This window comes from Pararge aegeria, chromosome Z, assembly GCF_905163445.1.
Source record: "Pararge aegeria chromosome Z, ilParAegt1.1, whole genome shotgun sequence".
Lineage (NCBI taxonomy): Eukaryota > Metazoa > Arthropoda > Insecta > Lepidoptera > Nymphalidae > Pararge > Pararge aegeria.
In genome coordinates this window covers 20,779,013-20,794,367 of record NC_053208.1, presented here as the reverse complement: position 1 = coordinate 20,794,367, position 15,355 = coordinate 20,779,013, and the positions used below count along the sequence as shown (strand labels likewise).

At 35.0% G+C, this 15,355-nt stretch overlaps 1 protein-coding gene across 1 annotated transcript in view; it reads left to right on the top strand.

Annotated features, from left to right (window-relative positions):
* Nucleotides 1–15,355, top strand: part of LOC120636238 (DNA-binding protein D-ETS-3) — a 118,715-nt gene that overhangs the window by 101,115 nt on the left and 2,245 nt on the right. The window contains exons 6-8 of the mRNA XM_039907614.1: nt 4,077–4,124; nt 11,550–11,739; nt 12,117–12,325. Of these exons, the coding sequence (XP_039763548.1) occupies nt 4,077–4,124; nt 11,550–11,739; nt 12,117–12,325 (447 nt within the window). The remainder of the gene's footprint in view (nt 1–4,076; nt 4,125–11,549; nt 11,740–12,116; nt 12,326–15,355) is intronic.

Sequence of the window (15,355 nt, the reverse complement as noted above, 5' to 3'; positions counted from 1 at the left end):
TATGGATCCAAAAAATTGGATTTGGACTAAAAGCTATCCACACACATCAAAAATTTTACTACAAGCTAACTTGCCCAGGTTTCGCACCATTTAGCACCGCCTTGATTGCCTCATGGCGTTTTAGCAAGCCGTGATAATAAAGAATCAAGTTCATAACATTTATATTTTATTATTTTAAGGACAGGCTTACCTCATCTTATTAAAAAAGAACATTTTGTATTATACTCTGTAACGTCTTAGTAAAATAGCATTTATGTTACTCCTTTTAAAGCTTAAATTCGTCGACACAAAACTGAATTACAGAAATTGCGACTGTAAAACGAGCATAAGGTAAATTTCAATTCGACGTAAGAGTGTTTCGGTACGCCTAAACGATTTTACGATTGGTACATGCCTTATACTAAGCGTATAAGTTTTGCATTATTAAAAGCATATTATATATTGACCAAGTGGGTTTCGAAATGCCCATACACCTAAGTGCTAAGCAATTTTTTCCGGATAACTGATTATTTAGCGACAAATATCATAATTTATGTACCTAATCTCAGATATTATCAATGTCAAAACTTGAATAAAATCTAACTAAAGGATTGGTAGCTACTTTTAAGATATTCGACTGCAAATTTAGACCTAGAACTGATTTTACTTTATACTTCGAAAATAATAAATTAAATAAAGAATACATAGGTACACGAATATGAATTAGTGTAATACGTAAGAGGAATGTAGCAAATTTACGGTTATTATAGTAATAAGACTACCTAATAAAGAATATACCTATAGCATACGCTTTGTTTCATTTAAGTACACTTTTACTTCTAAGTTAACTTTAAACAACAAAATAAATGTTGTAAAAGTCTGATACATTACTCCTAAATACAACCATCTATTTTAACTATTCATTTGTTTCATTACTACTTTATTATATTGAAATTAGTATTCTTCGTGAAAAAAGCTTTTTATCACCTTTATATATTTCATAATTTCGACTTCATAATTTAGATGACTTTTAGGATTTTTGTACAACTGAATAATTTTCACCATTGTATAATTTTATTCTACAGCCAAGGCAAATGTATAATAGTACTTCGCTGGACCATTTATGGCATATTCACATCTTTTAGTTATAGGGTCGATTCGTCACAGCTCCCTGCTTTATAACCCGACATAACTCGAGTGTCATTAACAATTATTACTTAATTATAATATTAACAAAGCCGCGAAAAAGGGGACGCTATTGTTTCAATATCCATATAGCGACTATCGCCAAGAGTTGCATCATGTTCGGATACGAGATTCTAGTATTTATTTTTAAAGTAGAAGGGGCTAATTTAGCGTGCAACATTTAAAGGATTTTTGTAGTGACGCACTTGAGAATTATTACTATAATTTGCATAGCCACTGTCGATGCCATGGAATGGGTCTCGTGCGCGAGTTACAAATGGGAGGGTTCTTTTATTGTTTAAATTTGGCCCTAGAACACATTAATTAAATAAAAACTTAATGCTGAAATATTCTACTGAGGTTAAAATAAAATCTGGATATGTTCACTTTCTGCGTTCCTATAAGTATTTAAATCTAATGTGGTTTATGCTTGCATGTAATAACAACTAAGACTACTTTATGTATATCTACAAAATCTGCAAATTTGTAGGAAATAGCACAGGTGCACTTTTCAATACTTCCTAAAATTAAAATCGAAAGATCAGTTGTGCATACAAAGTGTCCTGACTCATGAAATTGCAACTAAGCTTATTTAGCTACAAGCATAAAAAAACTGATAAAGAACTCAAAGCAGCAAAGTTCTAATTCATAAGCGGATATGAATTATTTGTTCATAGGCGAAATTAGCTTGTAGTTTTTATTTTTAACTGATTTTGCATACTCTGTGTGATGTCAATACAATAAGGAATATTATTTTTAATGTGAAAAATAAAACATTTTTCCATCAACTAATTATACACAACAAGCGGCCACAGCCGAACTGGTCCTGTCCTCGAAATAAATCCTAGAATTTTATCGCAGCGTCGCCTACTGGGTCTAGTTGTGAATTAAAACTACTACTACTACTACCAAAAACTACTCCACTTTGGTAGTGTTTCTCGAACAGACAGTTTGTCACTTCATCCCATTAAGCAGTTGACAGTAATTATTTTACCTCTAATGTTCTAAAGGTTTACCATAAAAAGGGGAAAATGGGAAAAGTTTTTGAGGTAGCATCATTTCGCGGGTGTGAAGTGATAAGTGCGCGAGGCGTTTTCACTGTTCTTGGACACAATGCACGCAGTACTGTAAAAGTCTGAATGTATGTTCTGAATTCAGTGTTTGGGTCACATTATTTATTTCTTTAAGGTTCTCCAAGTTTTTTGAAAATTGACTATAATGGTCTATGTTAATTTTAATAGTTTAGCCTTCTTTTGGCGAACCATTTTGGTTAAATCTAGTAATTTCGGAGCCTATTTTTTGTATATTATACAAACAAAAGAACCAAAATATTTATTCCTCTTTATAATATTAGTATAGATGGTTACATACACGTATATGTATATTGTATATGTATAAATTGTATGGTAATGTAGACACGTTAATTAAATTCATTGTCAGGGGATATAATCGGGGTATATTATTTTTTCTCCTGCCGTATGTGTAACAATGTTTTTCTCTAAACTTTCATCAGCCAGCGATTCCTATGGGGTTTAAATTATCACAGCTATTAGAACGTACCTAGTTAGGTATGTAGGAGTTCAAATAGGTTAATCTGGGAAAATTCACAAACGGCCAAGAGTATGTGTATACCATATAATTGTCCATAGAGTAAGGGACCACCCACACTGCACTGATAAACTTTGACTTTTTAAATTATTTATCATTGTACTCTGCAAGTAGTAAACAATTTATAATTAAATTATATCAACTGACTTCTAACACGAAGGTAAGATAGGCACAAAATAAAGGTGATGATTGAAATAAGTCTGTATTTTGAATGGGAGTTAAACTCTCGAAGGGCTCGTTGTTAATTTTTTTATTGGATTCCATTACATGGGTTGGAAAAGCAGCGCAATGCAAAGAACACGTCATACTTATTTCCGCCTTGTATCCGTAAACATTAGGCGTAGGTTTTAAGCCTCAGTTATATAAAAAAGCATGGTGAAATGAAAGCATACCAATGCCGACTGTGCACATACTATTCGCAGCTCACGGTCATCGACAAACTACTAAGGGAAGCCAGTTATCTATCTATGCTAATTCTGAAAGGTGCACGTCGGCCTCATTACGCCTGCTTTAAATGCAATCTATGCACTGGATCTGATTTTTTTCGGTATTGTTGTTGACCTGTCGTCATGGATACAACTATCTTTACGGTCTAGGCGACCCTCAACACAGGTATACATATAACCTTCTCCGATCGGTCAGGTATCACAAACCCAACAGTCTCAACACTTTATTATAACTATTCATAATTATTCTTAATATTAGGTAGCTTTATTATAGTATTTTGATAGAGCGATGATAGCCTAGTGGTTAGGGCACCGGCTTCCATTTTGGGGGGAGCGAGTTGGATATCCAGCACGTGCCTCCTTTCGGAGTTATTTGCGTTTCAAGCAATTAAATATTACTTGCTTTAATATACTTGCTATACTATAGTTGAGAATGGTGAAGAATGGAGAGCCTAGAAGCTGCCTAATCACTCTTGTTTTAAAGATACTCAGTGTAAGAAAGAAGTAACAGAACCTGGCAGAGCATTCCGAACTCTTTAAACGCATGAGTGGTTGAAAAGATATGCGGGTTAATCTTTGGGAATGCCGATAGGTAGAAGTGAAAACTCAATCTATGAACATATATACATAGTAAGTACACATTCCACGCTTTATGTTCACCCAAAATACACATGATATATAAACAGTTGACTTATAGCTCATGGAAAGCGTTCGGTGATGAGTCGTACGATTTTTGTTCACAAGTGTTGCGCCTAAAGAAATTTTCTATTTGCATTTGGGATATTGACGACATGCAATAATTGGCTACGTATGTTTTTTTACAAATCAGCTTCAAATGACAATGTCTCATTGTTTCAGACCCATACCAGATGTTCGGACCGACCAGCAGTCGTCTTGCAAATTCTGGTAAGTATAACCAATATTAGTACTATATTGACTTATCATACAAGAAACCAATATAATATCTATCCTAGCCACTGAGCTCTATTATACTTTAGTACGCTGGACAGGCTTTACCATAATATAAAATTACAACTAAAAATTGTGACGCTATGATTAAGAGTACTTTGTCGATAGTAGTCATCGACACTATTTCTGTAAAGATTAAACAAGTTACATATTTCCATCTGATTCTGAATTAAAATCATTTTGGCTGTAAATTGGAATTCTAAGTTGAATTCATTAATTCAAATATTTTACTTTTTAAAACGCTATACGTACCACTTTAAAGAAGTAGAGTATAACAGCAATATTTTTGCCTTGGACATAATATAATACTTATACCTTTGTAGCCCATATTCCAATTTTTTTATTGAATATGCGGTATACGTTGTAAGTTTACATTTAATGGTTGCTCAAAGTTAGTTGCAAATAAATTCAACTCAACCAAGAAAATTTTGATAAGTACGTATCTATTCGAAATCCCCAAATAAAAAGTCTTTTGGGGGGTTTGAGGTCTGTGGTGATTAGTGTTCATTTGTATTTTATTGGTGGTTCAGTAACAAAACATTTTGTCTGTCTGTTTGTCTGTGGTCTCATAGCTAACAATATAAATGTATGATAGTAATCTATGATCTAGTCTTTGTTGGCAGGATGGTAAGTAGCGAAAACCAAAACCTCCCACCAGACAAAATTAATGATGCAAAATTCCGAATCTTCAAGATAATTTTGATGAAACAATGGCCTTGATTAAAAAACTAATAGTTCATTTTCCGTTGAAAAGCAATAAGATACCATTGATAGCAGAAGTCTTATAACATTATCGGTTTTTAAAACTGTAGCTTCACTAGAGTTAGTTCCGAGAACCCTCAACATTGCCATCAGCGCCAAACTTGTCACAATCAAATGATTTCAATAAGGAGGTGTTTATTACCAGTCCAGCGCAGTATAATAGAGGTCATTGATCCTAGCCAATAAAAATAAATAAAATCGTAATAAAATAAATTATTTGAGCAATAGCACAACATTGATACCATTTTGAATTTTTATTTAGATTGCGAGGTAATCCTCAGAATGACTAAACCAATTTTTTATTTCAAGCGGAACTTCCACAAGTGGGTGGGAGATTATACTCAACTGTAATCTATGGTACTTTTTACAGTACCATAGATAGAGAAAGACTGCACCGAATTCAGCTACGTACATAGGAAGTTACTGTGGGAAAATTAAAAATAGATATTCCGGGCATTATCGTCAACCCATTGCATTTTACGGCTAGACTAAGCTGGCTGCTTCTGTTACAGCTGCCTTTACGAAATCGTCGCTCCATCGAGCTGGTGGCAGACGTTTTTGTGTCGAGTGGGCGGTTGCCACTGTGATATTGGCTCTAGGCCTATTCTCCAGCGCACCATCTTCCTATGGCATCTAAATTTGCTGCATACCATTTGTAACAGTCACGTTTCTGTACCATAAGAAACAATAGAGTTTCCGACAGTTTCCTGTTAGAAACCAAACTCGATTTATACAATATTGATCTTTATAACATTCGTCAGCCCCAAATTAAGTTAGATAGATTGATAAAAAACTTGCTCATGCATTCCATAGTACCTAATAACCTACTACTTAAAACTTATAGATATTTGGTGTGATAACGCACCACTCCATATTATCGTGTGGGAAAGTCTGAGTTCACGGGGGTGTATTACGTGTACCTATTATCTGTCTGATCAACCCCTCGGTTGGTAAGTCAAAAAGTTAATGTTCTAACAACGCTAGGTCGAAAAGGGTCACGCCACTCACTTATCACGGCACCTGGGGGCTGTTCACAAACATTGTTCTTTTCAGTTGTTTCTAGGATTCCTGAAATATTTTCCTACAACTATTTATCCATTGTTACAGCTATAGCTTAGTTATAGTATAGTTTAAGTTTAAGAAATTTTTAAGTATAGTATTGATTAGTTTGGATAAAATGAAGACTACGTTTTATTACGCAGGGTATAAGCTGTCTCATTTTTAAAAACTTCCTAACTTCCTGGGGCTGTTCATAAACATTGTTCTTTTCAGTTGTTCTCTAGGATTCGATTACTGGCAATACCTGAAATATTTTCCTACAACTATTTATCCATTGTTATAGCTATAACTGTATAGTTTAAGTTAAGACGAGAAATTTTTAAGTATAGTATCGATTAGTTTGGATATAATGACGCCTACGTTTTCTTACACGGGTATAAGCTGTCTCAGTTTCAAAATTCCTAACAGGCAAGCTACACATGTAGCTATAGTTAATTTAAGTGACATTTGTTTTTGGTTTTTGCTGCGGGGTGTTTTGAATTTCGCGCTTTGAATTGTAGTCTATTACGTTTAGATATATGTTTTATTTTTATTGTATTTTTTAGTATTCCATTTTAGTTAGTAGAGCTTTTAGTGACAGTTTCTCTGGGGAAGTACTACCGCTGCGCCATGCTGATTTATTTCGTCAAGCAGCATTGTGGTCCAAACGGCCTGGTTGCCGATGTAATAAATAAATAATAATAAATAAATATTGAGTCGACCGTTGTTGTTCCGATCGTCGTTTCAGTCAATGGTCTCCTCGCGAAAAGCTTCGACCAACATCTTAAGAAGCTTTCGCTTGGTTCGCTTTCCCAATAGGGTTTGGTGGGCTATACAACATAATGTGCAATGTAATATTATACTTAATAAGAAAATTAGATACCTGATAATGCCTAATTTAGACCCAACACCTTTTTATAAAATTTGACGTGAAGTTATCTTAGGTTTAAAGTACACAACTACCAATAGTATAAATGCAAAAGTAAGTAGTTAAGTTTGTTGTGGGCTCTTCTTAGACCGGGGCGCGTTTGGAACCCTTGAAGCTTTAGGTTTAATTTAGCAAACGAAGTTATCACCTTACCTTACAATTATGTAAACATATAGGTATGTATCAAGTCTACATGAGTACTTGTGTTTGGCCTACATGAATTAATTTAAATTTTAAGTTCTTTAGCATAGTAAGTTTCTCATTTAAAACGTACGACACTAGCCTTAAAATGTAACTTTGCTTACTTACTTGCATTGCCATCAAAACCTTATGAGTTTTCAAAATTTAGTTCAAACGGTTATAGATTGATTAAAATTTTGTTGCAGGATTTGACCACGAAATAGTAATATACAATCATTTCAATTTATTTAAACTTATTTATTAAATTTGGTGTTTCTTTAGTAAATAATTTCAAGCAACAGGCAACAGGTATATTTATTTCGAACATTACGGCTTAGTTATACATACAAAAAATCTAATTAAAACGTGTATTAAAGAATATTTCACAAACAACTTTAAAGAAAATGAGCGAAATGATATTGTTTAGTAAAACTACTGGAAAAAAAAACAAGCTGCACAATAAAAAATCAACATCGTGGTTATAAATTCCTAGCGGGGTATACAAATTAAAATAAATTACCTTGCCCAATGTTACACCTTTAAATCAAAGCATATAATTACGAACCATTACTAAACGGAGCGTGCCCGCGTGCCTTTCGTGGGACAGTCACGACTCACGGCACGTGGCACGTAGCTGCCCGGTCGTAATTACGCGTATTACTAAACTCAGTTCACACGCCCGACTCACCTGTGTACTGTGAACTAACTATAATCCTAATAACTATATACCAATGCAACTATCACTGCGTAGAATTCTAATCGAACCGGCAGCGCGGCGTATTTGGGTGCCTTAGGCCCTGTGTTTCATTTAGGAGACCGGAGCAATGAACAAGATCTCCATGATTCTTATCAGTGAAAAACAGTAAAGGAAAAGGCTCCTCAATTCCTTCTTAAAAATAAAAAGTAATTTTAAATGTAGTAGAGTCTTAGTTAAATAGACCTAAACGAACTTTGATTTATAAAAGTACTTGTTTTTATGGTATATGGTTATAAAAAAGATATACAAAAACAATATCAATCGAAGGTGGAAACCACCCGTGTGCACATTCCACATCCTTACTAGTATTATAATTGAAATATATTGGGACGCCTGGCAGATGTGAAACATCGAAATTATTTTGTACAAGTAATAGGCACAAAAGTACAGATTATGACAGGAACTAAATATGACATGATAAAAAAATACAATATTACGAATTTTCTCCAGAAAATGATGACAGTTTATTTAATGTACATTTATTTTCTTCATATACAAAATGTTTTAATTCAAAAATTTGTTTAAAAAGGTGACAACTCCATATCTATATTTTCATCAACGTATACCTAGTACATATATTTCTATCATACAGCGTGGCGTTGCGTCGCCACGGCAAAAATCAGGTTTACCCTCCGCCTATAGATCTTTCACATCAACAGTATCCTAACTAATATTATAATTGCTTTGTGTATTTTCCGTGTGTTTGTGCATTCTTCCTTCACCTGGACAGCTAGTATAATATAGATGTATAAATAAGCAATTAAATATCACTTCTTTAACGGTAAAGGAAAACATTGTGAAAGAAACAGCGTGCCTGAGATATGTCCACAATGTTCTCAAGGGCATGTGAAGTCTACTACTTCGTCCTTACGTCTCTAAAATTGAGAATGGATTACGCCGTAGTCCAACATGCAAGTAAGGACTTCTTACTAAGGAAGGTAATCCTTACTTGCATGATGGACTAAGGACTAATCCTTACTTGCATGTTGGACTTAGGACTAATGCTTACTTGCATGTTGGACTTAGGACTAATCCTTACTTGCATGTTGGGCTAAGGACTAATCCTTAGTTGCATGTTGGGGAGTAGGCCATTCTTATTTTGAGAGATCCGTGCTCTATTCTGGGCCATAACGGGTAATGGGTTGGTAATGATATTTCTTCATTATTGATAAAGATGAAGAAATGATGACTAGAAGAACAAATTTTTATCCAAGCTTTTAAATGTTTTTCTTACGCTTCCAGTTATCTGTAGATTATAAGTAAAGTACATAACCGTAAAAAAACCTCAGTTTTACGATATAATCCGTTGTAAACCATATAATAGTATTTATGACTGGATTACACTTTAGGGTTTTATAGTTGCATTGATGGGCGATTAATCAAGAGTCGTTAAACCGATGAGGCATAACAGACACTGCCTCGAGCTCCCAACAGGGTGAGGTAGGCGCAACGCTATGACTTCAACATAATCGATTGCGGATAAATCACGAGATGCCACGCTCGTGTGAAACTGCCTTTATGCATGTATGGTCGCCAAAAGCGTTGGGGAGTGAGAATACGAGTTCTTCTATTTTTCAATTCAATTCTACCGGATTTCACTACAGTTCATTCAATAATCATAACAGCTTTTTAAGTGCAGTTGTTATGAAATTCTACTCTTATTTGCCTGATTGCAGGATTATTTCGATTTTCCGATCATGTAACGTGCTATCAGTAATTCACGCAAATTATTTCATTTGTGAATCTTTCATAGTTTTGGAGCAAACAATCACCACGCTGCTAGCTTGCGGGTTGGGGGGCTAATTTTAAATCATCATCCTGATATTTTTTATTGAATATTTCTTATTCACTTTACATAAGTTATACAGGGTATTTTTTTATTATTTATCTAAAACAAAAAAACTTAACATAAACTTTAGCGAAAAATAAATAATCTTCAACGGATGACGCACTGTCATCTGTCAGACTGTCAAGATGATTATTTTTTTTACCGCAATAACAACCATTAGTACTGCATTTTTAACGTCATCCTCTCAATCGACGGACGTTCATCGCCGGAATTTTTTTTACAGCAACGTGACCACTGTGACGTTTAAGTTCACTGGCTTCTTGGGATTTGCTTGACATGGTATTTTGCTTGATTAACTACTACTTGATTTATCAATTTAGTATATAAAGATTCTGCATCTGAAAACTGAATAAACAGGAAAAATATGCCTGTTATTTTATTAAAGATACTTTGTCGTGTTGACGGTACTTAGTTACAGACGGGCGCATTCGGCTCAAGTCGTGCGTGTTCGTAACACAGCCGCCCAATATCACAACATGTGGGAACGACCCTGCCCATTATTCCTTACGATACACCCCTCGTGTATAGATGGATAGACGTTGAATTATTTCTGCTTCTATGCCTCAGCTTTCCAGACTTTTGGAGACGGCATAAAGAGATGCTAAGGCTATATGAATCGATAGGGTTCCGTTAAAGATTAAGTATAGGTTCCCGGAGACATCGTCTTCGTAAAACTTCAGATAAGTTTTCCTAACAAACACTCTTCTAGACAATATGCCCCGACCTACCGCGTCATGTACTTAGTTCGCGCTAAAACTCCGTTAACTCGGCTCCTAAGGGTTGTAATGAAATGTTAGGTAATAGGTATATACAGGTTTAAATAAAAAAATACCAGAAAGCTCTCGGCCTTGAAGTTCCTATCATTAATATAACAACTTTTGTTCTTCGACATTTGAAAATTCAGTTTTAATTTATTTCATACACAAAAAAATAACTATTATTATATATATGACATGCCACTAGAATCTTTGAAATCTTATTTTTATTTTTCGATATTGTATATTAACTAATACTAATTGTTGTTTTAAATGAATTAATATTGGCTCTGCCTGAAATAAAGAGATTATTATTATATTATTATTTCTTTAAAGTGACATTACATTGTGAAAACAAATACATGTGATCAGTGGAACAGTCACCATAGTCCACCGACACTGTTGCCATACCGCTGCGAGCAGTTCGCGAAGTTGCCGATGCTACATTACAGAGTAGAAACAAGTAGAGTATCTATATAAAATATTGAATTTGGAATATATCACAAACTATCGAGTGAAAAAATTAGTCGTAGAACTAAAGTTGTTAGTATTCATGTAAAAAACAACAGGTGGAGAGTTTTATGGTATTTTTATTTAACTTTCCTCATGAATTGGCATATCAAATGCCAATAACAAAAAAACAAGCGATTTAACTTATTTTTTTAATAAAAATAACCTAAAACCAAAATATGCAAAACATGCTGTAAATAAAAATATTAATTACAAAAGGAACATCCGACGATATCAAGCGACACAATGGAGTCGATAGAAACGAGTCTCAAAAACTTATAAACTCTCATTTTGACCGCTACGAAATCAGCGTTTTTGTAAATAATTTAAATTTAATCAGTATAATAATAAACATAATATAATAATAAATTTGTTAATACATACTATTAACAAATTTACGAAATTTTGATGTTGCAATTCAGTACAAAACTTAGTTAGATCAAGAGGCTGGTAAGAAATTTAGCCCTTAAAACGAGTACCTTTTTTTATATGACGCTTTAATATTGCTCTCTTAAAAATAAGCAAAGATGTCAAGATGCTTCCACTCTTTCTAAGGATATAGATAAATGTATATTTCTTTCAGGATCAGGACAGATACAACTGTGGCAGTTCTTACTTGAGTTGCTGAGTGACTCTAGTAACGCCGGCTGCATCACCTGGGAGGGTACCAATGGGGAGTTCAAACTCACTGACCCTGACGAAGTGGCGCGACGTTGGGGCGAGAGGAAATCTAAGCCGAACATGAATTATGACAAACTCAGCAGAGCTCTGAGGTAACCTTGGTTAAAAGCTATCAGGTGCTATTTTGTACCGCATTGCGATGTACGGGTACCCATTTCGCTTCGCGAAGCCTTTGCGATCAATTATAATATGAACATTATATTTATATCTAGGTGTGTCCCAGTTTAATAATAGTTTAATGCAAGGAGTAAATTTACCGGGTTTGATTAATGATGCTTGATGAGCAGTAAAGATTTGGTGTTTAGTTTTGTAGTGATTTTATTCCTTGCATTTTTTTTTGTAGCACAGATAGTTGGTCTTATCCAAATTTACAATTGAAAGTGCGTCGAAAATACGTACCAATAGTCAAATTGGAAAGTCCAATGATTATTGGTATTAATTTGTTTTTAACTATTATTTATTGGCACAGATACTACTACGACAAAAATATAATGACGAAGGTGCACGGAAAAAGATACGCGTACAAATTCGACTTTCAAGGGTTGGCTGCAGCCACGCAGCCTGCGGCCAGTGACCCAGCATATAAGTATCAGAGTGACCTCTTTATGAGCTCATACCACCATTCGGCCAAACTCTCATCATTCATGGCCCCACACGCAGCAATGCCGACGTCAACAGGTACTTATATTTTTCAGTTGATTACTTATTTTTGAATAGTGTGAAGCCTTTGCGAAGTTTTTACCAATCTAGAAATATTTCAGACATGTTATCAATTTCTCCGTAAAATCTCACACCATTTTTACTCATTTTAAAAATAGCTACCAATTAAAAATTTTAATTTGGTGTAAATATACTTATGTCGCTATTTTTTTTAATCTTTTATGACTGCAGCTGTTCAACAGGTTAAATCATTTTATCTCCTATTTTGATGTCAAGCTAATACCAATATGTACCTGCTTAATAAAGTAGGAATCACGCATCTGACTATTTGAATATCTTTCAAGCTATGGTCGAAATATGCTCCTTAAAAAATTAAAAAAGTAAATAACTCCCGCATAAATCCTCAGTCTTTAATCTTTAAGCATTATATATGCCAAGATCAAATCAATAGCGCCCCATCATGAAGCAATTTAAGCTCTCGAGGCGTTATTGTTGGTTCGGTAGTATTTCCTTAAATGGTTTGACGTGATTATGTCATCTCTCAATAGCCTCTGATTGGTCAAAACGGTGCATTTTTAAAGTAGGTGATACAGGTGTGCAGGCACCTACCTCAATTATACGTCAAATAGTCGCAACTACAGTTTCACGGTTGTTCTCACTTGACAACTCGTCGTTTCACTTACAACACTATGATTATTTTATGACTGTTTACTTAGCATCCGAACACACATTATAAGTAAAGGTGCATTCCGACCAATCATATTAATGAATGATTATCACGGAGCTTAGACTGTGCGTTCCAATGCACAACATGATTTCGTTTTTAATGTCCCACTTAGCCAAAATCCCCCTGCTAGAAAGACAGTCAGTCATTTTGACGTGACATCGTCTTATAATTCGATGGAGCCGGCTGCACGCACGAAAAAACGTGACAACATGCGGCGTGACCTCGCGCTGAGGCGTTCCATTTAAGACTTGAAGTACAAGCGAGAGCGCGGAACGAGCGACAAAGAGGCACAATCGGCTTCCGCGCTCGGTAGCGTTCGACATCTGTCTCTCTCTTACTTGAGTGAGCAATGAGTCCGCGTGGACAGCTGCTATACAATAATACATTTACATGTTTTCGTCAAGTATGAAGTGCAGTGAAAAGTGAATGTGGTGTCAATTGTTTTTAGCAATGATGATGATAGAAACTATGTACATTGTAAAAAAAAATTACATAATTGTATTCATGCGTACAAATAAATGTAACTTGATCAATTCAATTGTGATTTCAATCTATCTACTTTCTATATCCATACAAAATATCTATCAAACAAATAAATATCAAAACTTTCTTTTGAAAAATGCAACCATTCCATCAGTATTCTCTTATGACGTTGTCACGTTTAACTACGAGTATCTTCAGTAAACCGAATTTACAGACAATCGATTTTTTGACAACTAAGGAAGCACCAACTAACAAGCTAAAGATGGTCAGACTCACTTGTCATCATCAGCCTCAGAATGTCGCATTACTGGGCCCAGTCATCTAGAAGAGAGTGATTTAGAGCTTATTACCCTGCTCTAATTCGCGCTGGTGAACTTAAACGATCATTGTTAGAACAAGAACTTAATTTTTTAGAGCCACTGGATTCGTATCTCCGAACCCAGCACATAGTAATCTGAAGTTAAACATACTAACGGCCAGACAACGAACCACTTAAATAACTTGTAGTATTAGCTAATATCATGCACCCTTCATGCGCAGAGCAAAGTGTAATCTGCATCCACTTTCTGCTCAAACATTGACTTAGTACTCGAAGCGAGATGTCACCGGCAAGGCTTGCTCACTCTCTTGACTTAATGGAATAAACATTCATTTTCGCAAAATGCCTTGGATGGAGCCTGTAAGGCGTTTATGTACAAGGACAAGTGGAGCGCATATCATTAAAAAACCGACGCAATAAGAGGGGTGTTATAAGACCGCTTTTTATGTTCGTCTTTGTGCCTGAATCATAGTAGCTCTCATGCGGACACGTAACACCTATTTAAATGTTGTGTTTAAAGTTTCTTAACCTGGCTTGAGGATAAATGCCTTTACCGTTAGTGAACTGGTAGAAATCGTCAGGTAAAGAACAAGCGTTATGTCAGTTCCATGCGATTCGTTCGGAATATTTGGCTTCAAGAAGGCTACACGGTCTGTACGGTTCGGGGCTGTAATGGTTAAACCTTGCTCGGCTTATACCGATCATTTAAAATAGTCATATTGAAATAAACTTTATAGGTGCTTAGGTACTTTTGAGTAACAATGCGAGATGGTGATAACAAAAAAAAATATAATAATATATTTAATTCTAAAAAAACAAATGTTTCCGATTGTGGGTATCACCATTACCGCAGTAATGCGTAGAATATTTAGTAATACAAATGCGGTAAGCCTATTAGTATAACAAAATTAAGGTCAAGTATCTACTTACTAGCAAGCGGTGATAGCCTGGTGAGTGAGAATTCGGCTTTCCTTTCATGGAGACCAAGTTCGAGCCCGAATAGTACTTCGAATAGAGTTCGAATAGTAGACTACGGCCTACACCCTTCTTCTAAGTATGAGTAGCATAGGCATTAAGCTGAGAGTGAGGTTGCTCTTGTTAAACAAACTAATTATATCAATCAAGCATCCCTATTGTCACATCACAAAATTTGTACTTTATACCAAATGTTGGTATCCCCAAGCCTCACTAGGACATTTCTGAACGAAGCCAACATAGGTCGCTTCAAAAAGGTTGTTCAATGTTTGTAGCAAACAGAATTCAGTTTACAGGCTTTATTTAATGACAGTCCTTTTTATGAGGTTGGTATCCTTCATTTACCCTCTCTGAAATCTGTTTGTTATTTTTTTTAATCTTTTTTAAGGGCTTTTTCAGAACAGCTGCATGTCAGCCCTATAAATCAGATTTTTATTTATTTAAAAAAAAGTTGGCAATCCCAAAGGCAATACTAAAGGTAATTATGAAACCCAATACTGAAATAAAAAGCAAAAATAAAAAAATTACGTATTATACGTGTCTC